This window comes from Numenius arquata, chromosome 1 (assembly GCF_964106895.1).
Source record: "Numenius arquata chromosome 1, bNumArq3.hap1.1, whole genome shotgun sequence".
Classification (NCBI taxonomy): Eukaryota; Metazoa; Chordata; class Aves; order Charadriiformes; family Scolopacidae; genus Numenius; species Numenius arquata.
In genome coordinates this window covers 70,138,637-70,166,233 of record NC_133576.1, presented here as the reverse complement: position 1 = coordinate 70,166,233, position 27,597 = coordinate 70,138,637, and the positions used below count along the sequence as shown (strand labels likewise).

The following is a 27,597-nucleotide window of genomic DNA, read 5'->3' as shown; positions in this document are numbered from 1 at the left end:
TAAATTCAGTTCTACATATGGATGTCACTCAGAGCCTGCACATATGGTCCACAGTTTCCAAGCATAAGAAGAACTCACAGGTGCTTAGGTGATCGTCTAATCACTGGTAAGGGTCATGTAGAGAGCATCTTTGTCTTCAACAATTTTCTTCCACCCATTTGGTGGTTTCAAACTGAATGTAAGGGGACAGACTCAGCTGGGCAGCGAATGAAGAAAGTTCGCCCTGTCAGACTGAACCCTAGTTTATTTAACCTAAAGGGTGCAATTCCTTCAGAGACAGAAAAAAAAAAAGCCATTCACATGCCTTTCTTGGGTGAAGTTCTCGGTGATCGGCAAGAGAACATCAGTAGGTACGTTCAGTAACAGACATCTGGAGATGGAAAGAAAGCAAATACAGCTAAAAGCTATGAGAAAATTCAGCAGGCACACTACTGCACAAAAAAAACCCAGCCTATTTATATTCCATGAAAAAAATCAGCATAAAAACCTAATGTCCTGCACACATTTCACAGCTCTGTTTACACTTGTTGTTAACAGAAGTCTCCGTAATGTAGCTCACAGGCAACACCATTGCGCTAATTTTTCACCAGTCTTTGTCTTCATTGTTTTAACAGTAAAGTCGCCCATATTTGACAAAGGAACTTGAGTGAATTTGCCAACAGTTTGGTAATGCTGATAGGCCAGGGGCTGCTGTCTTTGGTCAAGATACAACAGCCAAAGCACAGCTGACCTCATATTGCTGAGTGTGATTTAAAGGAAAATCTTTGAAAGAAGTATAACTGCCTGAATTACTACTTTTTTATATGTTTTTAAATGAGAATGTAAAGGCCAAGGGCATTTTTTTGTACTTAATACTATTAAATCCATCATTAAATCTCTTGCTGAACACTGGGTGAATTTAATGGTGCCCTCAAGTGCCAATGCTGATGCTTGACTGTGTTAATATTGTTGTATATACAGATACAATAAATAACACTTAGCTAAGGTAGTATTAGCAGCCTTATTGGGTATATCAATACAAATAGCTGTACTAATGAGATTAAGCATCAGAAACCAATGGTGATGTGAATCTAGGCACTGGGGCTAAAATATGGATAGGGATTCAACACACTGAACCTATCAATAAAACCAAACAGACTCTACTAAAAGCTTTATTGCTAGTTGGCATTAAAGGATTAATTTGAAAATGCAGTTTTTATCTTTTCTCATCTCCCTTTATAACATGGTCTGTCTTAAAGTTTCAGTCTGTCTTGCGCATAGGTACTATGAGTATTTCTATTTGCTGAATAATCAGCAAAACCCCTGGCAGGCCACTCTGCTTTGCCTTGCTGTAACCAAAGGTCCCTTTAGTTGACGTAATTCAGCACTAGGGGTGGACCGGGTTTGTACCACTGCTATTTTTTATGTCTGGTATTCTGAACCTGGAGTTTCATTAGTTGAGTCACCTCTAGATCATTGTTTCTCCTCTCAGCATACACCAGTTGGATGCCATTGCTTTGCCCATGCATATTATTTTAAGCCACCTGGCATAGTTCCAGGTTCCCATTTTTCTCACGCAAAAAAAAGCATGAAATGCTAATGATTACAGTACTCTTTTACCATTGCAGTAATCTCCAACTGTCTCAGTTTCATTTTGAGGGTGTTCCTTATTTATGCTTTTATTGCTGGTAGGGGAAGGAGCTCTATGTTGTCATCTTTATTCTGATGGGATTCTACATATACTAAAGCTTTGAAAGATGAATTAGCTGCTTTTTTTTTACTTAGAAACTTTTTCAAAGTAAAAAGTGAACTGACCTAAAGGACTACTTTTCTTCAACAAGGGTGAAATCCTTCTCTGGGTAGGAAAGCCATTGAAGGCTTAAGTGGGAATTAAGTGATACATAGACATTATTGGACCTTCTTATTGCTGTGAATTGCAGTTTGATGGTTCCCATGAAGAGAAATCAAAAGAAACTAACATTTTCTGCCACAAAACAACCTTTCATGACTTTTAATATTTTAAATTTCCAATGCTAAAGCAGCTGTTCCTGATTCCCTGCTCTCTAAAAAATAGGTAACATAATTAAAAAGTGGAAGGGGTATGTCCTGTTTCCTTTTTCTTTATGTATTACTTTAATTTTTCCACATGATTTCTGTGAGGTTAAAAAAAAAAGAAAATATATACATTCTCATTTTTTCAAATGATAGCAAAAGGATGTTAATTTTGCTTTAAAGTGGGTAAGTAAATCATCTGTAGTTAAGAGCTCAAAAATAAACAAGCATTTGTAACGATGCTACTTCCGTGCGTGCCTCTGTCACGATGCAGCCTGTAATTTCATAATCACCTACTGTTTGCTGGCAAACATCTTGAGGAATGTTTTAGAGAGTTGTAAAAACTTTTGTTAGCGTCGTTTTTCATAACATTCTAGCTGTAAAACCAAGCTGTCTGGTACAAGATCGGCGGGGAATACCTAGAAACGGTGAGGCAGCATGATACGCTAGTCCTTGCAGGCTGTCTGTGCATAGGGGTGTTTCATCAGTTTTATTGTTTCATAACCAAGTCTACTTACAAACTGTTTCAAAGATCTATTATTACTCTTTCCATCCATTTAATTTGGTTTTAACCAGTCTAGATGAATCTAAATGTATTTGGTTTTAGTTAAAACCAAAGCAGTCATGCAATCTCTAACATGCATTATGTTAAAGTGGTTTAAAACCGTTGCTTTTTTAAAATAGATGCGAATTTCTTATGCGGACAATGCCTATGATAATAAGATACTAGTGCTACTTTGCTTCTTAATGAAATAAATGGTATAATGGATGAAGCCAGAACACGTGCTTTAAAAGGAGCAGAGTTAAGGCATCAGTGTGTATTTTCATACCTTCTACTATTTTTTCCAAGTGGAGTCACAGAATGGCGTTGTCATCCTCAATACCGTTTGTGCCGGGACAGGGAAATAACAGGGTTTTCTTATGGGATTTTCTGACTCAAGATTCATTCAACCCTAATTCCAGTTTTATGTGTTTTTTACCTCATAATAATAGTACTGTACTTACAGAGATTACAAGGGTGCTGGATGCTTAATTCAAGTTTGCAGAATACCTTGCAAATGAAAGCCAGTGTGTACAATAAGCACTAAATGTTATTGTTTCAGGGCTTAAAGCAGACAGAGCTTGAGACAGTGATAGCTTTGAAGAACCCACTTAATATAAACACTAGATAAGAGTGAACTGCACAGTTAAGGAACAGTCTCCTTCACTGCTCTGTGTGTGTATTTGCAGCTAGAGAGAAGCACAATTTAAAATCAATTTTAACAAGAAATGCCAGATTGCCTAGGGACAACTGGGGCAAACAAAGGGGTACTCCCTGCCTCTGACAGCTTCCCAAAGGCCATCCCACGTAGCAGGGAGAAGTGGCAAAGTGCTGTTTCATGCTCCTGGCACTGGCTCCCTAGAACAAGATGGTGAGCAGCAGCAGCCTGGGCAGGCTCCCCCCCCCCTGCATAATGCCCTTGCAAGGGCTCCCAGAGGAACCGTGCTGCTGGCAAGTCTAACATTTTTCTACACAGCAACAAGGGACTGGCCTCAAGCCCTCTCCCCACCCTCGGCAGTCTTTTCAGGGTGCAGCTCTGGGTCTTTTTTCTGTGGCTGCCGCAGTGGGAACCTGCAGCCTCTGAAGTGTGGGGACTGTGCTTGTGCCAGCTCTGCAAGCAGGGGCAGTGCCCTGTGCGCTTATGCTCTGGTTGGCCCCGTCACAGGTTTTCTCTCCTAAATATCCAAAGCAATCTGGAGATTAATGTAAAAACTAATCTGTTTGTACCTGCTGATTTGTCGCTTTGACTCTGTGAAACAGATGAAAATGATTGTAACAGGAACCCAGTGTGCCCTGCTTACCAAACCTTTACTGTGATGCAAAAGGCCCTGATTATCTGCTTTTCCCTCAATAAGCCATGAAAGACTGGAACATAGCAGCAGGACTTGGGTCTTATCGCCTTCTAGGCTTTATTTTTGCCTCTGCTCTCAACAAAGAAACCTCCAGCCTTGTTGAGTTCAATTTGCGTTGGCCAGGGTTCACAGCGCACATGCATGGGGATTTCAGAAGTGCTTGAGGGACTTTGGATAGAGAGTGCAGCCAGTTAGACTCCTCTACTAAATTCTTCAGCTGTTTTGAGGAGTCTTCCAGTACATATTTTCTTCCTCTTTTTCTATCCCATATGCTTTTGGCACACATTTTGGACAAAATCGTTCAAACATCAACACCAGAAGATGTCAAAAAGAAAAGGCAATCACTTCACCCATCTAAAATACCATCATGGTCTTGTCCACAAAAGTTTCTGTTTGAGGAGCTTCAACTACATGTTTTATTCTTGGTAAAAGATAACATATACCCAGTAGAAAACCTCTACCATTATACTGTGCAAGCTTTGTTTGTGAATTAATTTTTTACTGCAGATTAAATTCCAAAGTTACCCAGTAATTTATCTTTAGAGTGACTATCCTGGTCCTCCAAATCTCTACCCACTTGTCCTGGCATTTTTACTGCTATAAAAGTCAACAAAACCTGCTGCTTCTGCTAACATCTGAATAAAATCATAGCCTAAGTATGCATACTGCTATGTACATGCTACAAAGTAGTGCTCATCCCAGAGAGATTATAATCTAAATATACATATAGAAATTGGACTACACATGGGGAAAAGGAAGTGCTATTAACTCACTTTTTCAAGTGCAGCGGGATCTGTCCAGCCTTTTCCATCATGGACAGCCTTGGAGCAGACCCACCAGTCTCTGAGTCTAGAACCATGTCCCAGTCTGCCACCTCACTGGATTTTTTCCAGCATGGGTGGCTGATTCCTCATGGGAATCTGGGTTGTTTGCCCAGTGAAAAAAGGGAGATGTTTGCACCTGACGCCCACTTCTGCCCAGGGCTCATTCCCCAGGCCCGGGGTGAGAGTTTGGTAGTACAGAGACCGTCTTTCCTCTACACCTACCAGGAGAAGGAGGGCATGTGCGTTACAGAAGACAACAAAAGGCAAAGGGCCACCCTGGGTAGTGGCTGTGACTCTATGAACCTGCTGTAATAATGTTCTGCACACCCCAGTTCTGACTCCAGGGATCAAAGCTGGGTGCCTGATTGGGGAGCACCTTAGCTCATAGAATCATAGAATAGTTAGGGGTGGAAGGGACCTTAAAAGTTCACCTAGTCTAACCTCCCCTGCAATCACCAGGGACATTTTCAACTAGATTAGGTTGCTGAGAGCCCCATCCAACCTGAACTTAAATGTTTCCAGGGATGGGGCACCTCTCTGGGCAACCTGTTCCAGCATTTCACCGCCCTCATTGTAAAAAAAATTCTTCCTTATATTTAGTCTAAATCTACCTTCTTTTAGTTTAAAACCATTACCCCTTGTCCTATCACAACAGGCTCTGCTAAATAGTTTATCCCCAATCTTTCCTGTAAGCCCCCTTTAAGTACTGAAAATCAGTAATAAAGTCTCCCCACAGTCTTCTCCAGGCTGAACAACCCTGACTCTCTCAGACTGTCCTCATAGGAGAGGTGCTTTGGCACTCTGATATTTTTCTGGCCCTCCTCTGGACCCACTCCAACAGGTTCATATCTTTTCTGTACTGGGGATCCCAGAGCTGAACACAGTACTCCAGGTGTGGTCTTATGAGGGTGGAGTAGAGGGGCAGATTGACCTCCCTTGACCCACTGCTACACTTCTTTTGATGCAGACCAGGATATGGTTGGCCTTCTGGACTGCAAGTGCCCATTGCTGGCTCATGTCCCACTTTTCATCCACCAGTACCCCCAAGTCCTTCTTGACAGGGCTGCTCTCAATCCCTTCGTCCCCAGCCTGCATTGATACCGGGAGTTGCCCCAACCCAGATGCAGGACCGTGCACTTGGCCTTGCTGAACCTCATGAGGTTCACACAGTCCCTCTCTTCCAGGCTGAGACAGAATCCAGATGTGACTTGTTAGAAGAAAGATGATAGCCAGTTGGCTAACCTTTTCACTACCCACAACATTAAAACTGGAAAACCTAATACTGGGTTGTCTATATATTTAAGGAAAATATTTTAGATTATCACACATGACCTTTCTGGAACAGCAATGTCTTCTTAACGTCAAGGTATTAAAAGGTCACATGGAGTATTTATGTTTCCAAGAAACATAGGGTAGAGAAGAGGAGCCTTAGGCATGCTTGACTCGCATCCTGATATGCAGATGGCCAAGAAACAGAAATGTGGTAACATGCTCAGATTTGGAGATAGAGACATAACCTAGGAGTTGGTGTATGAAAAAGTGTCAAGCAGCCTAGCTGAAATAATAGCACTGCCAGGAAGTCATCTCTGAATTCTTCTTCAACTTATATGTGTTATTATAGCAAGTAGAGAGGTGCAGCACTGATCAAAATCTCTGTCCTAGGTGCCATACAAACATATAAGAAATAAAACTTTGCTCCAGGAAGCACAAGGTCAGACTCACACCCACCCACCCCCCATTTCTGAAGCACTAAGTACAGCAATCTGGGCTCCATCTCTAGACAATATAGGAAGTCAGTTTCCAGAGGATGCTTCATGTCTTCAATCCGCTGATGTGCCTCATGCTGGTGTCTTTATCTTTTCCGCTGACTGTAGCAAGAGTGTCAGGCAGATGTCCTCATCATGTTGACCCCTTAGTTAAATCCCCAAAGTTAATTGTGATGCACCTGGACCTTATACAATCAATAGCAGCAGGGGACAACTACGGGTGATAGATTACTGATACATAAGGAAAGAGCAAACTTGTTTCTATCTTTCCTAAGACACAATGGAACATCTTTTTCTCTTAATCACTGCTTTTGTGGTTAGTACCTAGCATTCACATGTGAATACAAATGGTTGAGGTTTTCTTGATTTATAAAGCCTGTATTGAAAGCCATAAATGGTAAGGATTTTGATGGACTGAAAAAGAAGCTCCAAAATAAAGAACAAGAATCTCACTTAGGTACATTTTAGATGTGAGTCTGAATGGTATTTTATCACCCAGTCTGACTAGCATTCTGACCTGTATAACGAGCCAGATGACTGCAGCCACTCACACCTGTTTTGAGCCCATTATCTTGTATTTGTCTGAAGCATATCATTCAGAAAAGCATCCTTTCTTGATCTTAAGACTTCAAGAGATGAAGAGAGGTATTTCCATAGCACTGCATTCCAGCAGTGAGCCACCAGCTTGTGAGAAGTTGTTCTTTTTCACCTAACTTCAGTTTGCCTTTTTGTCCTTCTATCCACTGGCTCATGACAAAAGAAGTTAGTGGTTTTCATGTTTTTCTATTATTGTGAAATGACAACATTTTCCACTGAGACCTATTTGGAAATCTTGTATACACGGACTCCTATTAAGCATGAAAAACCTTGATTTTTTCAGTCATCTCTTGTGAATCCTGTTGAAGGTGTTCAGCAGAGGTTCTACCTTTTGCCTTGGGACACTTGACAGTTGGCTGCAAATAAGTTTTCTAGAAGTCATGTTAGAGGTTTTTTCCTCCCTATGAAGATATGTATGCAAATCAAGCATAGTACTTCTTAGTCTAACAGGGCTGATCTCTGTAAATGTCAGTGATCTTTTTTTGTTCCTTTTTTCACCTTCTCAGAATTTCCATCATTTTTGAAGAAATGTGGACAAAGAAACAGGAGACTCCAGCTTTGGAGTCACCAATTTTACTACCTCTCCATTTTCAAATACATAACTATGGAGCAAGCTCTTTGGGCCAGAGCATGAGATGATGCAACATTATTTTCAGTTGCTTTACCTCTGGTGATCTCTAACTCCTTTCCAGCCCCAGTGTCCCACTCTACCAGGAAAATATAGTGTTCTTCATTTGTGGATATGAGTTTGTCTGTGTTCAACTCTGTACACCTCTGTACCCTTAGCTGAACCAGTCTCTGTTGTCTTCAGCCATCACATTGTGCCACTGTGCTCCTTCTAGAATATGAACCATCAAGATTTAGCATCTTTCTGTCAATTCAGATCTAGGAGGCACACGATGCAACCTTGAGAACAGATGGTTGAATTCACATACACTGAAGCACGCAATGATACACTGATTTCTTAATCTCATTCAGAATAAATGACTTGTATATGAATAGATTCCCCAGGTTGTCAGAGCATCATAAACAAAATTGTTTGCTAATTGCACTCAGCCGCATCTATGTAAGGTTGTCCAGAAAGGATTTACAGGCCGCTTTGCCTTGCAGAACCTCTCTGTGCTACAGCAGGGAAAAAGGAAGGAGACCCCCTGCCTTGATGCTCAGATCTGCAGTCTGAGGTCCCAATCTGGTGTAGTTTTCACCTGTAAATTGAGCACATTTCATCTGATATCATTAAAAAACCACAAGTGCAAAACTTTTTGGAGCTACACTTTATAGTGCTATATTTGTCAGCAATTTAACTTCTAATACTTTAATTCTGACTTTTTTCTCTCTATGGTCTTTTCTTACCCTCTCTATCACTTTTCACACTGACCAAGTTTGTTGCAGTAGCACAGAACAGAAGCTTGCTTTCTTCTTGTTATGATTGGCAGCCATTGCAGGTATATTAGCCAAGGGCGTTCTGGTAGCACCTTAAAGCTTAACCCAGAGCACAAGGTGTTTACTTCAAGTAATACCCACCTGTAACTTGTGCACAGAGGACACAGGCACTACTGTGTTATCCATAAGTTCACAAAGCTTGAAATACTCAATCAGTTGGCTGAACAAGCTGAGCTAAAATTATCAATTCATACCCACCGGTGAATCTCTACTGTAGATGCACAAAAGCATTCTTTGTATCAGCCCTTGGGTTCCAAGGAACCGTGTAAGTCTTTATGGTACACCCAGTCCTCTTAAACTGGCTTCAGGAGTATGAAAGACTGGAATTAAGAACAAATTAGGCCAAACCAATGACCTACTATATCACCTTCAGTCCAGGGGGTGAACCAGGACTAATAATGTACCTATCAGAAAGCTTCCAGCCTCACACAAAATAAGAAACTTAAAAAAAATTGTATACTTTTTTAAAAACCTAGATTTTTTTTCCCCATAAGTCTTGCTTTGATGAGCTCCTTACATTTAGCAGCATATTTTTGTCTGGAATAAAGGAATGTTTATATTAGAATGTTACATGTATTTGTGGCAAAGATGTTTCAGTATTGCTAAATATTTACCATTATGGTATTTGTGTCTTCTCCAAACCGCAGATGTTTTCTTGAGTAAATGTGTCTGTTCTGTAGCTTTGGGCATTTATTTGTCTGCTCCTTTGTCCATATTAATACAATAATCCGTCAAAAACAGGATAAGACCCTGACCAGTGTCTTAGTCTTCATTTTCAATAGCCTTTGTTTTAGCTTCTTGAAATGTTCCCAGAGTAATCCTGAGGCCACTACCATTGCTTTGTTAGCAGCCTGCAGAATTAACGTGCTTGTTACGATCTCTGAAAATGTCGACTATGTGCGCTTTTTCATTATTATATGAAATCATGCAGAGATCTGGACCTTGAAGTATCCTAGGTCTTTTCCTTTCCTCTTTCTCCTCCCCCCACTCCCAAGAGGCAGCTATTCATCTTCATTAGCCACTTCTGTTAGCTTGCTGCCAACTGAGACCAGAAAACTAGCTGCATCAGTCTTGCATGGCAATTCAGGAATTAGAATCCACAGTCCTTGGGTGCAGGAGGTTAATGCACTAATAAAGATTGTACCTTGATTAACCACATCATCTCAGCTTGCCCAGGCAAAACTGGTTTTCAGACAGTTTATCATATCATATGGCCCAATGCATTCATCGAAAAACATAGCTCTTAGTTAAGAACAGATATTCATCACTGCAACTGAAGAAGAAATTTTGTCCATTTTGTCATTTTATTCATTTCAGTGAAGAATATTTAAAATTTTTAAGGAAATCCTCTGAATTCTGTTCTATGGTTTACCTTTATGTAAAGGTACACATACTTCTTTTCCTGACAGAGATAAATCTTTCTATCTTAAACTCTGATATGAGAGAGCATGGTAGGGGTTATGCCCTAGTTAACACTTGCTCTTAGAATCTGACATTTCTCTTGGATATCTATAGCTTCTTCTGGGCTTATCAGCACATTTGGTCCCTGCAAAATGAATAAAAATTTGCAAGACTCTTTGTTAAAGAATTATAATCATACAATAAAGGACCTAAATAAGTCAGTTTGGTAACTAAGTGGCTATAGCATTCTTTTACATTTATCTGTCCTAGATTGCTGAATCTTGACTGAATGTTGCAGGTTATTTGCAGGATGGTTCCACTAAAGCACAGATAATGTATTCCAAACAGAAACTTATTGCACTGGCATTTGTGATTTGCTGTAGAGTGAATTGATCCACAGATCACGTTGCAAATGTTCATGATTTGGAATGGTTTAGTTCTGTAGATACCAAACATCTGGAGATTTAATGCTGAACACATTCTTTAATGCTGCAGTCTGCAAAATCTCTGACCTTCTCCCTTTCCAAGGGCCTAATTTCTCTTTCTTTTTTTCGTTTCCTTCTCCCCAGCCCACAGGCACGTGCATGCACACGCACACGCACACACACACAGAGTCCTGTTTCTATCAAGCAATTTCAGCTGCTGCCCATCCACGCAGGTCTGAAGAACCAAGCACACACAAATGACGCTGTCAGAAGCTACACAATTACCTTTATTTCTTTGCGTAGAACAAAAAAAATTCCTTGACAAGCACTCTCCCCTGGATTGTCATATGTCTTTGGATGTTATACTGATGAAGTCTATTGAAAGGAATTCATATTACAGAAAGCAACGAGGTATTTGAAGGGTCTTGGGACTGAAGCCAAAGGGGAAATGTGGTAGAATGTGTTTTGCAGCAGATTGCTATGAAAAAATGACTCCTTGAAATCATTTTAGCAGGAGTAGGGGAGACAGGAGAGCTACTGTCTGAGGTTCGGTGCTGAACCCAGCTCAGGGTAAATGGTGTCCTTACGGCTATTTCAGCTACATGACAGGGAGCTCGTAGTAGTTCCCGTATTTCGTCCTTCAGTTAGTGGGTGGGTGAAACCACGTTTGTCACTTACCTCACTTCAGGAGTTTAGAAAGCATCTTGCATCATACGTGACATAAACATTAACTATGAATTAAAACCTGCCCAAATAAGTGGATGGAAAGGAAATAAAACCAGAAAGAACAGAAGCTGGAAAAGGGCAAGGTATTTTGTTGGGTAGTGGTGGGTTTGAATAACATGTTACTAAAAGGATAATGACAAGATAAAAGCTGCTCAAATGGAAAGAGGAAAATTATTAAGCGCTCAAAGAAAACTACAGGGCTTATGAGGAAGAAGAAGAGGAGTTCAGTAGTTTGGATAAGTGACATCATAAAGAAACAAGAGGAAAAAGCTTTATCTTTCTATTTTAGAGATATATATTTGAGATTTGGGTTAGAAAAGTTGCAGCAGTAACAGATACTAGAGGAATCAGTTTTGAAAAAAGAAAATTTAGTTTTCACATCATGAGAACCTTATCATAGTGAAATGCTGTCAGCTTCAACATAGTCTCCAAAAGTTTCAGTGTCAGACTCTTTGCTTTGGATGTTTGACACTGAAATCATAGCCATGTTGTCAGCTAGTGGCAGTGGAGTTTCGCTGAACTGAAAGGGATCTTTGCCAGATGACAGCAGTTAAAAAGAGAATCTCCTGTGTTAAAAAAAAAAAATCTATTTTATGAAGACAGAGAGTAACTGGATTAGAGGTTCTCAAACTGTGTACTGTGATCACTTGCTAAAGGGTCTTGGAAAGCTCTGTGTTAGCTTTGTGTTGCCTTGACTTCCAGCTGAATAAATATATCTAATGCTTCCCTAAAATCTGCATTTAAGTGTAGATAACTATAAAGAGAGAGACTCTGTGGTCCCTGTGAGGTAACCAGCAGACTATTTCCAAAGGAAAATGGTGACTCATCAATCTCCTGTAATTCCTGCGACATGTCAGTAGAGCAGTGGATGAAGTTGAGCCAGCTAAAATAATTTTCAAAAGGTGTTTGACAGGGTCCTTTATGAGATGCTACAAACATTTCTTAAATCATCATCTGTGGAGAGACAAAATATTATGAATCAAAAATTGGCTAGGTGAGCACAAGCAAAGAGAAGGATTAAACAGTCAATTTTCTTAATGGCCCTATGATAAGTTCTGGTTTTGGCAGCGAATGAACAGCAAAATAATACATGTGGCTAGACTTTAAATCTAGATGGTACTGGTCTCCCTACTTTTTATTAATTACAATTTTTCTGAATCAGCTCAAACATTCCTGGTATCATGTGCCACACAGCAAGACTGATGGCACTAGATAAATAGCATTGCCTTAAGTCTAGAGTGAATACTATTATTTACCTCTGCATGGTACTTTTCCTGGAAAATTACCTACAAGCTAGGGTTAAAAGCCCCAAACAAAACGCTGCCAAGCAGTCATTAATCCACAAGAAATGTCTCGTTACTTAATTGTTGCTGCAGAAACTGAATTTGGAGCAAGGATACACAGTACTATAGATTTCTTTATTTGAAGGCTTTCCCTTCAGTAAGAAGAAAAGCTCAGTTGGCGTGTTGACTAAGATTAACTAGGCTTGGACTTTTATAGCTTGTAAAACTGGACATTTACGTATAACTGCTGAAAACTGATTTACTACAGGCAGAGACCAGTGTGGTTGTAGAGCTACAATATGTGTGTGAATGAGACGTGCCACTGCCACCACCACACAGATGTCGCTTTGAAACAACATAGAGGCAACCCTCACAAGGAGAAATGTGCGTTAAAAAAAAGAGGGGGTCTCAGAGCCATCCCTTGGTCTTGTGCATCTGCCTGCAGGAGGAAGGCAGTCGTCTCAAACAAGCTGTCATGGAGTTGGACACACGTGATTATCCACATGTATTTTTAAGCAGTGTGGTCTGGTCTTTGTTCTTTGATCCAGAAATCTTTGTTTTCCCCACTTCTGGACCCCAAATGGTTTCTCAGTGCTTCCTTTAATTAACATTGTTCAGGACTTTAGGTTAACTTAATCAAATTTGGAGAAGGATCTAAATTGGTTTTAAATAAGACCATTATCTTGTAGTGGCTGGAGCATTTTCTGGTACAAGGTGTTTTGGACATACATGTTTTGTTCAATTTATGCTAAAAAAAATCCCTGCTTTTTCTAATTTCAGAAATCTTTCATGTCAATCAATGTTCGGACACCAACTTTAAGGTGCAGAGGATCTTAAGTACATTTACATTTTTACATCAATCCATTTGAAACATTGTTTTCAGTCCAGTGGGTTCTTTATGCCAATACTGCCAATTCCGAACTCAAAGACAGGCAAGTTAACTGAGCAGAAAAGAGAAACTGTGCATAAAAGTTTATTTTAACAATAAAAGTTGAGTCCTTTCTATTTAGTTAGATAGTTGTCTTTTGGGCTTGCATTTTCAAACATTTCACACCATGTGCTAAAAAAATAATCTTGATGTAATCACATGTCAACACTAATGCTTTTAATCTGTCTCAAATATCTTCAGACAGAGTCTAAAATCACGAGATTTGGCGCACAGGGGCATATTCTGGATTTGTTTCTGCCTGACCTTGCGAAGTGTTGACACTTGCTGGACACCTAAATCCTTTCTCCTGATTTTTGAGATTCTCTTCTTAGCAGCCAGAAGGTGGCTGTGCATTAAACATAGTTTAATGTTTCTCTTTTTAAAAAAATATTTTTCTATGTTTAAATCTTACCACTCCTCAGTGGTGACAACCTATAGTTTGGGGCATTTTTCATATTAGTTTTCTGATTTTTTTTTTCTAATTTGGTTTCATTTTATAATTGTCTGAATTCCAAAGGGTAGTGATAAATACACCATGTGATCGCAACTCAAAATATTATTCTAGTAAGTTCGCATTCAGGTATTCATGATCATGGCAATTATTAACCCTGGCAAATATCAGTAGTCTTACTAAGTCTTTGTGTCAGAAAGGGTTACGTCAAATTTAAATTATGTAGAAAGCTTTATTATATACCACAACTCAGAGTAAAAAAGCAGAAGAGAAGCTAGCTGAAAAAAAAAAAAAAAGACCATTAAGGCCATTTTTCATTGAAGTGTGGATGAGAAATAATCTTGGGGAAAAGAAGAAATGAAAGATTTTGACATGTCAAAAAAAAAGGTCACCCTTATTTTTAATCAGCCCTCTGGTCCTTTCCCTGGATGAAGGTATCATTGTCAGACTCGGGCAGGCAAGGTGGGAGGGAAGAGCTCTGCTGCTGTAACAGATTGGTTTCTGCATGGCATATAGCAGACTTCTCAGAAGATGTTTCCCTGAAGGTGACAGTGGGGGTCAGCCACTGTGTAACCTGGAGGAACTGCTTCTTGGGCAAATGGAAATCTTAAGTACCGAATAGCATATTTCACAAGTAGGATAAGTTTAGGTCAAAGCCACCAGACATTCCCAGTCTGACTGCCCCGATTCTTCAGCTGACAGAGATAACATAAAGCATTGCCCTTCAAAAGAAAGGGCCACACAGTCCATTCCTATGCGTACTTTTGAGCTCAGCACCTCAACTTGTAGGAAAAAGTACTTTGTTTGGGAACAGTGTTTTACCGGTGGAAACACCTTTAGTCTATATACACAACATCCCATTTTCTAGAAAGTAAATGGTCCTGTAAGGGAGAAACAGAGAAAAGCAGGTGAGAAAGCAACACCTTTTTAGATCACAGCCTTAGGATTAAATGTCTGCATTGCAAATCTCCTTTTTGTCAGTTTATTGTCATAAACCTTTACTGTTGGAATATTTCTCAACATGTAATTCCTTAATCTTTTGAAAACAATAGCATGTGTCCCAGGTACTTGTAGCAAACAGTAATCTGGTTGCCTGTGTTTTTTGTTGCCTGATTTTAAAGAACTTACTGTATATTAAAAATTCCTATATACTGCTATTGCTGGCACTTATCAGATAAGGAAGTCATAAGATGAACAATCTGCCTTAAAGAACTGAAAAGCAAAGCAATTCTGATCCTGAAACTGCAAACCAGATGATGCTCTGATTAGAGGCACGCACATAGATTACAGAAGTATAATAAATCATGTAACTTTTTAGCCTCAAATGAAATAAAAGAATGTAGGTTTTATTAGGAAATAAACTGTTTATCAAGAACGCTTTAAAGGTGACATTTATTAGTAATAAACTATGTTGAAAGGGCTGATCCTTTCACTGGCAGAACGGCTGGAAATTTTCCGCTATGGAAAAAATGCCCCAGCTCTGTCCGTGCTGGGTCAGGAAGCACTTCCATCAGCACTAACGAAGGATGGGCAAGAGATTCACCCACACCTTTTTTCAGACAAGAACGTTTTCTTTTCTCTTTAAAAACGAATGAGTCATGGGAATATAACTCCAGTATTATTTTGGGACTGATTGTGGATCACAGCACGACTCCTTGGAATATCACTGGGAAACAATTCTACAGTCAGCTAGTGGTATCAAAACCCAGCAAAGCATCTGCCAGGCAAACTCTTCGTAGTGTCAGCAAGCCCCCTGCTTAGGCAGGATGTTATTTGCTTCTCAGCTCTAGAAAATTATGGACCGACTCTTCAGGGTTGTCACGCTCCGCGTTACTTCTCATATTAATTCTGTTAAGTTACTGTGTACCAAATATTATGGCTGTTGGTGTTGAACATGTCAAAAAACATGTCCATCCTTTAACAGCCTGCACTAGAGAGGAATATAAAGCCTCTCTCTTAACAAACCTCTTGTCTCAAGTGTTAAATTTACATCTCCTCAAAAGCAGCCTTGCTTTGGAGACCAACTCATTTGGGCTTGAATAACAGTATTAAAGGTGTGTTTACCTGCTACCTGAAGCTATGTCAAGGATGACTGCATACGAGTCAGGTCAAGCTATGTATGTCTCTTAGCTATTAGAAAAAGTCCTTCAAAACAACACAGGGAAGAGCCAAAGGTGGACTATGGCACACCTTGTTTAGGGCTTGCCACACGTCTGTGTCCTGCAAGGCACAAACACGTCCCAGTTAGGAACTTATTCAACTCCTCTACAATGATAAAGGCAATTTGAGGAATTAAGCATTGAGCAAGCATTAAGCATTTATCATTCTTACCTTGACTATGAAATCTATGTTGTGATCAGTCCATAGTGTGAACCCCTTTACTTGATCATGAGCTGAAATTTCTGGGTTTTTTTGTAAAAAAAGTTCTTCTGTTAGTCTCATGAGCCAGAATACATTGCATGATTAAGATGTGGTTGCAGGTTGTCAGAGAAATCAAACTTCTTGCTCTTAAGATGCATTAACTATTCAGGAAAATGAAACGGTGCTTAAGAACCGCTCTCAGGAGTCTGTGATAAAAATCAATGTAGCTCATGTATTGTCTAGATTATATGTAAACGGGGCATTTCCTAGAAGCTGCAGTAACTTAAATATTCCACTACCCAGGCACTCTTGCTACTGATATATTATCATTGTCTCCTATTCCATTGACTTTCTAAACACAGTTTGCTGTACAATATTGTTTTCTAGGAGATGACCCATTCATGGCCTCCACCACTGTCAGCTATTCACACACCAGGAAAGGCAGAACAAAGCAAGTTTTCCTTCCCAAACAAGGTAAGACACGCAACATCATGCCTCCTGCACCTCAAAATATGTCCTACATGAGCCCTGACAAAGTGCGTGAGGTCTCTGGGCTGAGGATAATGCTGTGCTGGTGACCTGCTTCATGTGTGTGCCAGTACCCCCTGCCTTTTCCCTGCTTACATCCTCTACAGGGCTACATCGTCTTGTTTGTGTATCTCCTGCCAGCAGCACTGATGCTGGTGTGTAGGTCCTCACCACAAGGCAGAACCACAGGTGTCGCTGGTGGGGTGTCCAGATGCAGTGCCTTCTGTGGGCACCTGCTGAGGCTCCAGACTGATACCTCAGGGCATGTACAGCTGCTGCAAGTCAAGAAGCTCCCACTTGCATCCATTATTCCTGCTTCATTTGGCTTCACTAGCCAAGATTTTTGTTGAAACCAGTCAGGTCTGAGGTGGGCTTTCCTAATAACTGGCCTCTGGAGTTGGATGCTGTGGAATGGGTGTACATCCCCTGCCACCAACCTGGCTTCAGGGGCGGCTTTGCTAGAGAGGCAGGCAGCCGTGATGCTCAGAGGGGCTGCAGAAGTATTTGCTAGGGAAGTATTTGGTCCCTGAAGGGACAAAGGCCACTGATCCTGCTGATGGTCCCTTGAAACCAGCTCCACTACTCTGTGTGTATCCCAGGGAGGATGTGGTGCAGCATGGTACAGCTCATTGGCACAAGCTTGGGGAAACCACATTATTTATATTTGGTAAGTCAGGAGGGAATGAAATCAGCTATCCTATACAAGAGCCAATAAAAATTTCACATTGCACCACCATATACTGTTTATATGCCATAAGCATATTTCATGAAGTGTTCAAGCTTGAAAGATGGTATTGATGCTGTTTATAGCTTTTCTCCAGTTGAAGCAAACTCCTTTGGTAACTTTTAGGTCCGTTGTGCAAAATTTAGTGCAGGGAATAATTATAACCACAAAGCCAAGAAACCTTCAGGATTTGCCTACAGTAAAACAGCTTTTCCATAGATGAGTGTCATGATTTTGAAGTACTAGGGGTGTAAACCAAAACATCTCTGGCATGTTATGAAAAAAAAAGAAGGAAATTACTCACTCTCTATTTGCTCGTTGAAGGCAGACAGCTGATTGAAGATGGTAGGCGGCTAGAGGCTTGCTACGTTAAAGTCCAGTACGAGATAGATGGATCGGCAGCTTACAAGCAGGTGAAGTGCCCAGATATGGATGACAAAAATGAAGTGGTGCTTGCAGCTCTGTGGTTTCTGCCATAATTATCACCACGCGATGTGCTTGTGTGGCACATGTGCAGATGTGCATGGGCAAGGTCTGCACCAATCAGCATATCTGTGTGGCCATCACGGATGCATTTCCTCACCACTAAATGTATTGTGATAAATATAGGAATAGGAGAACCACAGACCATAGGGCAAAGATATGTGAATAATGGTTGATATTGACTTTCTCGTCTTCTCTCTGCCTGTTCATCCATCTCTCTGGGAGGTGTTCTAATAGTTGGAACTGCAGAGCTGTTTCAGAGATCTACCATTCATTTTTAAAGAGCCTTTTCTGGGTGGTTTCCTTTTCTCTTACCGAAGCAGAATTTCTGTTTTATTTAAGCTTAGGGTGGACAAGATTTCATCTAATAAGATATGAGCATACTTCTGTACATATAATAACATCACAACCATATTGTGGCCCGAGTGGTCTGCATGATCAGAAATTAAAGTGCTTTGTGAGAGATGGGGAAGTACCACTTAACAAAACTCACTAGATTCCTGGAAAAATCCTGTATTACTGGCCATAGATCATGTTAATTTTAGACACCACCTCTATTTTAGAATAGTTTAAAATAATTAAAAGCTACTTCTGTGGCTTAATTTGAATCTGTACCAGTCACAAACTCTAGAAGGCATCTGCTTTACAAGCCCCAAAATGCAAAGAACGGTTTCCTAATTTTTCAAACATATTTTTAAACATTCATAAGCTAGCTATTGGTTTTCACAAAGCGTGGTGTAAAATCTTTGTTGGATCTTGTAGAGGATGTCTCCATAACTCTTAGGAAGCTTTCGTACAGGTAAGCTATGTAACTGTCCCAACTTGTTAAAACCTAAGGTCTACACCAAACTGTTGTGGACCACACATTATTCAGATAAATGGGCCTGTCAGTTAACTAGTGACCAAGGCCAGCAAAGAGGCTAGAAGGCTAAATTCAGGGCATCAGCTTCATCTCTTAGTTCCAAGCGATGCATGGTAACATGAATTCATTTTCAGTCTTTATGGCAGCGTTGAGAGATCAGTTCAGTTCATTTGCAATGACTCTTCCAGCCAGAGAAGCAAGTAGGCTGCAATCCTTTTTAACAGAAGACAGTTCCCAAGTGTAAAGATACTCATCATTTTGGGAATGAGAAAAAGAGAAGCTTGCAGGACTCCTGCCCTGCTGCAAGGATGCAAATCATGCTTACTTTTCTGTCTATAAAAACTGAGTGTCAGCATCATTAGTTCCCATACGTGCCATTAGTTCCCATTCTGCTTTTAACCTGCAACTCAAGTAATTAGTGATCTGACAGCTTGAAACTTGAAATTTATTAATTAGGCTATTTAAGTTACAAAGGCCACAGCAACTATAGCTAGACTTGTTTTGAAATCAGTCTAGTAATAAAAGCTAAATAACTGAGGTTTACATACCACCGATATAACAGAATTGCGTATTTGAAACTATGCACATGGATGTGTCCATCTATATAACTATGTGCTTGGTGGATGTATGTGCACCTACTGTACCTGTATATGAAATCAGACCTCATTAACATGGGAAATCTGCATTGATGCACAAGAGTGGAAGAAAGTCCGGGTCAGGTTTGACACGTGCAGCGCTGGCCAGTAGGTTTCCCAGCACAGCGATGCTGGGAGTGCACATTTACGGAACTATCCTTTATGTAATAGAGGACATAAAGTTACATTTCATCCTTAACTTTGAATTTTCTTTCTCTGTGGAATAATTTGAACTCTTGAATTTACTAGGAAGGGGCAGCAACAGTGTCTTTATTTCTTGTTTTTCAAAGCGTAAGGATAATTGAATCGGCGTGTGATGTGACAGACTGTGTGTGCTTTCCTTTCTCCTATCTCTGTCACACTTTGTTACATACAAATGATCAGGCATTATTTGATTGTAATTTTATTAAAAACATCTTAATAAATAAACTTTAAATGAATAATTAAATTTGGTAAATAAGAGCTCACTTGATGCTTGTGCGAATGAGCTTTCATGTTTGGGCATTAATTCTCTACTCTTGTGCAGGAAGAAAAATGCTGTTAATTCTGCTGCCTGCTTTGCTCGCTCTCTTCATTTTTACTGTGATTTCATGTCTTGAAAGTTTGATCAGGTGTTTGATTTCTAGTTATGTGTACGTGATATTACGGGATCAGCCATCATTTTCTTATTTGAGAATTAATTTATCCACTCCAGGAGAACTAGTGTCTTGTCAGAAAGCTATTGGGTGATTATTCTCAGCAGAAGCTAAGTTATCATAGCGGTGTTATTCTTTAAGTGCTCAATTCATTTACTCTTTGCTTTCTTGTTGATTTTAACAAGCTGGAACAAATGCACTAGAAAATAATCTCCGGAGGTGAAGGCTTCACCTTTAGTGTTTAAGTTACATAGTCATACTTTTTCCTACCTGAGTGGGAGCATTCTCTATTTCGCTATTAAATTTTTGTATTAGCCTTTATTATTAAGAATAATTAGTTGAGAATCAAGACACTTATTTTAAAGAATCAGTTAAGAGAAAAAGTGAAAATGTTATAGCTTATATGTTTTGCTAATGTCAAATTTGAGACTATGCAGAGCCAATGGCAGAGGGAAGATACTGTGCTAGGCAGTTAAAGGGGAGGGTGCCTTCTTCCTGAGGTTGATGAAAATGTAAAAGAGTGAGTGAGATTCTTGTTTAGTAGTTTCAAACACTTTTAAAAACACAAGGGTATTTTCATCAAAAGGATTGTATTCCCCCAAACTTCTCTAGGTACATAAATTCACTATTCTGGAAACTGAAGATGCTCTAATAGCCTACTTTTATTGGCAGCCTAGTTGGCTACTAGAATACCATTTAGATTCAAGTGTACATGTCACTACATTACCACTGCAAGCTAATCCCAACTTAAGATTGTATTCAGTCACCAGAAAAAAACGGGCTTTAATATCCCTTCATCAGAAGCAAAAAGCTGAGGCAATTTGTCAAAAGCAGACAATTTCAAATTACTGAGAAATTATTGTCATCGCTTGAAACACAGTACAGATCTTAGGGCATGCCCAAAAATTTGATGTCTCACATTTCAGGTGTGTGGGATGGCAGTGAATTGCAGACGTGTTATAGCATAAGAATTACAGATCAGAGCCATGCAGTCTGGAGATCCTTGACTAGCCAAGCCATTGAGACCCCACTGCCTGTGGTCCAGCCAACCTCCATTTAGCGATACCTAGAAACTCTTGGGGCACTGAACCTCTGGGGCATGCTTTGGAGTGACTTAGCAGCAAAACCAGGTCATCCGAGTCAGAGCATCCTTGAGCTCTCTGGGGACTTGCAGTTCCTTTCTGGATGAGATGTGCACTTGGCTCATCACTCAGCCTCTGTAGACCAGGCATCTGGTCCAGCGCCCAATTCTTCACCAAAAATGACCGTGTGTGTTGCGGGATGCCTGGCCTCTCCAAGCAGTCTTTACTGCAGTTATAACTGCAGCATGTGTATGAGGTGGTATTCCTGTGCATGTCTGGGTTATTCAGAAGCAGAGTTACATACAGGTTACCTTCCCTGCTGTCATCCATAGAAAAGTGTTCTTTTTTCCTTAATTAATATATTTTTGTTATAGTTTATATTTGTATTTCCCTTCCATTTATAGGCTTCTTTCATATTTTTATAAGCGCAAATAAATTCGGTGAGTAAAATATGCAAACATTTGCACGTGAAGAAAGAATGGTCTGATTTATTGCACCGTATTCACAGATATTGCAGTTGTGATACAAGGTTGACCTTGTAATCTCGGGGACCCAGAACTAAAGTCTGTATTTCCATTTTCTGGTGCTGTCAATATCAGCACATGAAAAGGAAAGACTAGCTGTGCTACTACCTCAGGAATCCAATGGTCCATGAAACAATATTGGTCTTCCCTCTGTCTTCTCATCTAAACTTGTAGAAGATAATAGACGAGTTTTGGCTGATCAATAAATGACTCATGAGCAGGAGAGTCATAATAGCTATACAAGGAATTGCACCATTAAAGAGTTGTTGTGAAATAAGTTTACAAGCCTCAGAATTAATGGATTTTCAAAGAAATATTGGATTTATTCTTGTAATTGAAAATTACTTGGAAACTGAATGAACAATTAACTATGCTGTTTGTGTTGTTAAGGTAATGTTCAAGCAAGTATTGCAGCTAAAAATTGCTGTAAAAATAACACACTACCTTTTTTCTCTTATTACTGTAGGAGTCACAACAGGGATCTACAGGACACAGCAATACAAGTAAGTACCAACTCGTTTTCTGGCTGCATTGGTGGAGGAGATGACAATGACTATGAAAAAGAAGTGACTGATAGAGTAAGGAACCAGTAGCAGACTAGGGCAGAGCAATGCCTCAGCAGGCAGTACTTGGCTGTGGCCAAATGCAGAGAACTGGATTGAAGAGTGACCATCAAAATGTCAGCTACATTTTGGTGGACTGGGAAGAACAAAAGGGATTCATTTCATTATGGCCATTTCATTATGTAGATGAGAAAGAATGAAAGGGCAAGAGTGGCTTTTTTAGAAAGCCAGAAAAGAGCTGACTTAGTTGCATGTCCAGATCCAGAATGCCAGAAATTTCTGCAGGAAGACTTGTTGTAATTTATCTTTCATAGGCAATGGTATGTTTTGTGGCTATTGCACAGTAATAAGCTCCATGAATCCTGCCAAACTAACACCAGATAATGTCTCAAAGACCATATGGCCATGGGTCTTTTTGGCTAGCAGCATGGGCAGGGGAGTGATATGTGCTTGTCTTGTTCCTGGTTGGGGCTTTTCAGTGGACTCCAATTTACAAATCATGGTGCAGATCAGCAGCACTTTAATTACATTTAGTTACGGTAAAAAACTTAGCAGCTGTATTGAAAGGAAAGATTGAATTGTTCTGCGAAACAAAATATTAATCCTCTCCCCTGACACCTCTGACTGTTGTTAGTGTTGTCTTGCATATTAAAAATACATGATTCTATCCTGCTCTCAACATAAAATCTTCCCAGCCAAAAGAACTATTTTGCTAGCTTGCTGACATGTCGGGCGGCATAGGGCCCTATTTGCAAATTACAGGGCTGTGACTGAAGATGAAAAATGCCCTGAGCTAGTAGGTAGGGCTTTGACAGTGGCTGGTCACCCACTGCGTGAGGGAGAAGACGTCCAGAGAGACAAGGCTGAGAGATGTAGGCTATTAAAACAGTGCGGCTCTTTGCTGGGGAAAGGTCGGCATGCGGAAGACAATGTTGTGAAGAAACATGCAGTGGTGTCACTTAATTGCTGGCATCGGTTTGATATTGCTGCGAGTACCAGCACTAAGGAAATAATAAAAGGCAAAGGGGATGAGGTTCTGTCAGAAAATAATGAATACAGTAATGAGAGAAGGAAGCACAAAAGGGCCATAATAGAGAGGGCTCTGCAAACACACGCAGAGTCAGGAGCTTGACAAACACACCAGCTGAGCTCAGGGCTTTGCGATGACATCAGAGGCCACAGTGTTTGGCCAGCTTTGGTCATAATTTCATTCTCAGTATTTCCTCCTTTCAAACACTTGAATAAAATATGTTGCTCTGAAGATCTAATGAAACCTGCTTTCCTGTGGATTAGGAAATAAGTCCTACCTCCTCACAACTTTGCTCCTTACTCCAGTGGTCTCCAACCTCACTTTACTTCCAGTTCCCCCATCTGCCCTCCCATACCACAGCACCTCCAGCTTCTTCTTATCTCTTCATTCATCCTGCTCAGCAAAATCAGAATATATTTGCAGCTGGGCTGGACCTGCACTTGGTACTGCAGTACATGGCAACCAAACCAAAGAACAGCTGAACCCATGCAGAAACATATTCTTCATTAGTGGCAAAAGTTAGGGTCCCTGTCGGACACCCAGACACTTTTCCTAACGTTGCACAGGGAATTTGACTACCTCTGAGAACTCTATCTGTGAAGTTTCCTGTCGAGGTGCTGGAATAAGACATCGAATAAGACACAGAATGAGACATAGACCTTACGAATCCTGTATGTGAGACTTAAAGGAAATTCATGAGAAAAAGGATTCGGATGTGAAGAAATGCTAGAAAATGACTCTTTGTGTTATCCAAATGCACATCTTCAGAGTCCCAATTAACTGTTATTTCCCATTGCACCATGTCGTTTTGGAGTGGCTTCTGAGCCTGTCACTTGCAATGGTTTTACTCCAGCTGCAAACATTGTCTTTCTCATGGATAACTTTTGCGTTTCTCTCATCCTTCCCCCACAAGAAAATCAAAGCAAGTATTCAAGACCAGGCTGGATGGGGCTTTGAGCAACCTGGTCTAGTGGGAGGTGTCTGGGGGTTGGAACTAGATGATCTTTAAGGTCCCTTCCAACCTAAACCATTCTAAGATTCTATGAAAAACCCGTCATGGCTGAAGTTATGCTGCTCTGTCACAATAAATATTATTTATTTATGCCTGTTACCCAGAAAGGGAAACTTGGCCTGGTTAGGTTGAATGATTCACCCAAATTCCAACTCAGAGGAGAGAACTCCTTCTCTGGCCACTCACTATTCAATGGGGAAATCCTACAAAAGTTAATTTGAAATTTATTTTGAAATGGGAGAAATCTGGGCATGTCTTCTCTGATTGTATCTAAAAAGATTAGGAAGGGAGTTGTGTGAGATAAGGTAGAAGCTAGCAAAGAACTCCCAGCTCTGTGGCTGAGGGTCTGAGGACTGGTGGTTCCCACCATATGTCTTTGGAGGCATGTGTATGGATACACACAGCAACACACAGACACACATGTCCACACCCGTTTCAGGAGACATACACAGTGCTTAGCACCTGAAATAAAGTGTGCTAACAGCAGTCCCATAGCAAGGCGGCTAACATATTCTTTGTCATTTCCAAAAAGAGTAAGAAAAACAAAGGATGACACAAATTTGCCTTTAAGAAGAAGCCAGAGCTAGAGGATTTAGCAATTTGGCAAATGCCAGCCTCCCACAATGGTACCTGCATGCATTTGGCAGGTTACATGGAAAATGGAAAACAAATCTTAGTCTGGCCAAGAATGAGTGTGAAAAAACCCAAGTTGTTCTGACAGGTAATTCCCTTTTACATATGCTTATCCAAAAATCTTATCTGTACCATATCTGTGACATTCAACTATGCTTAGTGTATACACATTTTTAAAATTTCTATGATTCAGTCAAGTGAGAACAAAGTTGGTAAGAACTGATAAAGCATTAATGGCCAGATTTTCTAGCCTGATAGGCCGGACTGATGTGTTTCTACCATCTGTACAGGCTTCATCCTCCCCCTCTGCACAGAAGTATGTTAAGTGACGATTAGCATAAAAGCAGCTGCAAATGCTTACTGTAGGGTAATTCATTAATATCCAGTTTGGCTAAATCACAGAGATTCCCTTTTCTCTCTCCTCACAGTACTTATGCTGTTTCCCTTGTTGCTGCATTAACATACATTGCTGAAAGTAGAACTGATGTGAACTCTGCTGGCAAAGCACTCAGGAATCCATATTCTCTCTCACACTCAAACAAACCAGTGTTCATGGTAATAATTCATCACTTATAAAATGCCTGAGTTACAAATAGAAAATCTTTGAATATATGCCAACTGTTACTGTTGGTTTCTTGTTCCAAATTATCATAATGCAGATGAGCTCCAAGACTCCAGGCACCCTAAGGCTGAAAAACGTATACTGTACCAACAGCTTTCTAGCCAGCAAGTTCATCATCTGGATATACTTTGTGAGGTCTCTGCTAAAAGTAAAAAGTGATCTAGAGATTATGGAGTTGATGTATTCCATCCTGTGTGGATGCCACGCTCATGCTTAAATTTTAGGTGCCTTTAGCTGTCCTCCTACAGTAAGTGCTTAGCTTCCCTGGAGGTCCAAAGAGGGGCAGCAATGTTTTTGAAGTTATCCAGAGCTTCCCCCATCCTGTTCACTAAAGTTTAGCCACCTGAGTTGGGTAGAACACAAACCCTTTCAGAGCACAGGACAAGATCTAAAAGCACCATGGCAAGATGTTTGCAATACCCAGAACCTCCTCTACAAGACATCCGCTTCCAGAAGGTCACTGTCTAGAGTAAGTCCTTCAGCTTGCTTCTGTATAGCAGTGGAAGGACCTTGGTAGCAAAACCCTGCTTCTTCTGAAGGCAACAGCAAGTTTTTCAGAGGTGCCCCTTACAGCCATTGCTGGCATCCTAATGCTGTAAAACTGAGGGTGAGGACTTTGTCAGCAGCAAATGGATGATATGTAGTGCTCGTGTGCATGGAATAGGTTGGGGGCTGATCCAAAACCCACTCGACTCAAGTCAATGAGCAGAAAATCAGACAACACCGAAACAGCCTGACGAAAATGAGCACTTCTCACATTTTTTTCAGAAGGCACAGGTGGATTTTGGTTTAACAAAGCTCATTAAAAGTTAATGGAGAAAAACACCTCTATCAGTAAACCAGTCACACTCAACCTCTGTGCTTCCTTGTCTGCTAAGCAACATAAACTCATGTGTAGACAGCTATTAGCATCCAGCAACACACAAGAGTAGCAGCAGCTGCACAGTTTCTAGATCCAGAATTCAAGGTGATAGAAGTGGAGTGGCATACCCTGTACATCCATGGTAGAGCTAAACAAAAATCTTACACTGAAGCGCAGCTCTCAGGTTACTCAGAGAGCAATAACTGCAGCAAACAACGTCAGCCTTACTATTTGGGGTGGGAGAAAGGAGGGAGAAGGACTTGGCCTGACTTAGAAGCAGCAGTACCACCCTATCAGCTAGCAGTCTGCTTCCCTGGTGTCTGCTATGTAACTAAGTTGTGTTGGACAGATATATGATTTTGGACCCAAGAAGGGGATCATCACAAGCCAACATGCTATGCTAGTACCCATGTGAGTCGTAAGGAAGTATGAAGAGGCATTCCTTGGGCCTCTGATACTTCTCAAGCATTTGGATAGCTGAGTTCTCCTGGGGTTGAGTGCCTAAGCCAAAACATACACCACAGTGAATAGGGCTTCCCCAGCCCCCACTTACAGGACCCTTAATCTGTCAAAATGAAAGTGAACCAAAACATCTATTGGCATAATTGTGTCCTAATCACTGCCTTACTAGCTCCTGCTGGTGCTCTTTTGCTTTGTATGAAATAACTACTGTTCCTGGAGCAGGGTTTTGGAGGATGTGCATGTTGGATGGGGTACACTCTCAACAGCAGAGCTGTAGGGCCCTAGAGAAATCCTTTCCATTGCTTCAAGGTCTGCTATCCTCGGTAAAGCTTGTGTCCTTCAAGCAGCTTCTCTTGTGGAGTCTTCTTGCCTGACATTTCCAGAGTACATGTGGCAGTGACAAGAAAAGTCAAATCAGGGTTGACTCCCCACTTGCAAATGCTGTGCCCCGCTGCCCTGTGATTGCCTCAGCAATGGTCTGCACTTGTGGTAAGAGTCATCAGTGTTAGCGATGAATAAAGGGTTGACGTGTCACATCTGAGCAGTTTCCATTTCAACCCATTTCTGATGTCATTTTCTTCTTCTCTTTTAAAGGGAAAAGTGATGTAGAGCCAAAGAGTCCAGAGAAAAGCGCAACCCATACATCGTAAGTCACTTTTGCATTTAAGATTGCAAAAGGCAGCTGTGTTTTTATCAGATTTGTTGGGCAAAATAGAATTTGTTTTCATTAAGATAAAGCTCTTTCACTGATTCTTTTCTTAAAACTGCTTTTTAGATAATGACTAAACATTAATTATTCCTAGAACTTCTG

General features: G+C 40.6%; 1 protein-coding gene across 1 annotated transcript in view; it reads left to right on the top strand.

The window, feature by feature from the left end:
• AFF3 (ALF transcription elongation factor 3) overlaps positions 1 to 27,597 on the top strand; it is a 286,394-nt gene that overhangs the window by 132,167 nt on the left and 126,630 nt on the right. The window contains exons 5-7 of the mRNA XM_074149518.1: positions 16,517 to 16,603; positions 22,069 to 22,105; positions 27,381 to 27,432. Of these exons, the coding sequence (XP_074005619.1) occupies positions 16,517 to 16,603; positions 22,069 to 22,105; positions 27,381 to 27,432 (176 nt within the window). The remainder of the gene's footprint in view (positions 1 to 16,516; positions 16,604 to 22,068; positions 22,106 to 27,380; positions 27,433 to 27,597) is intronic.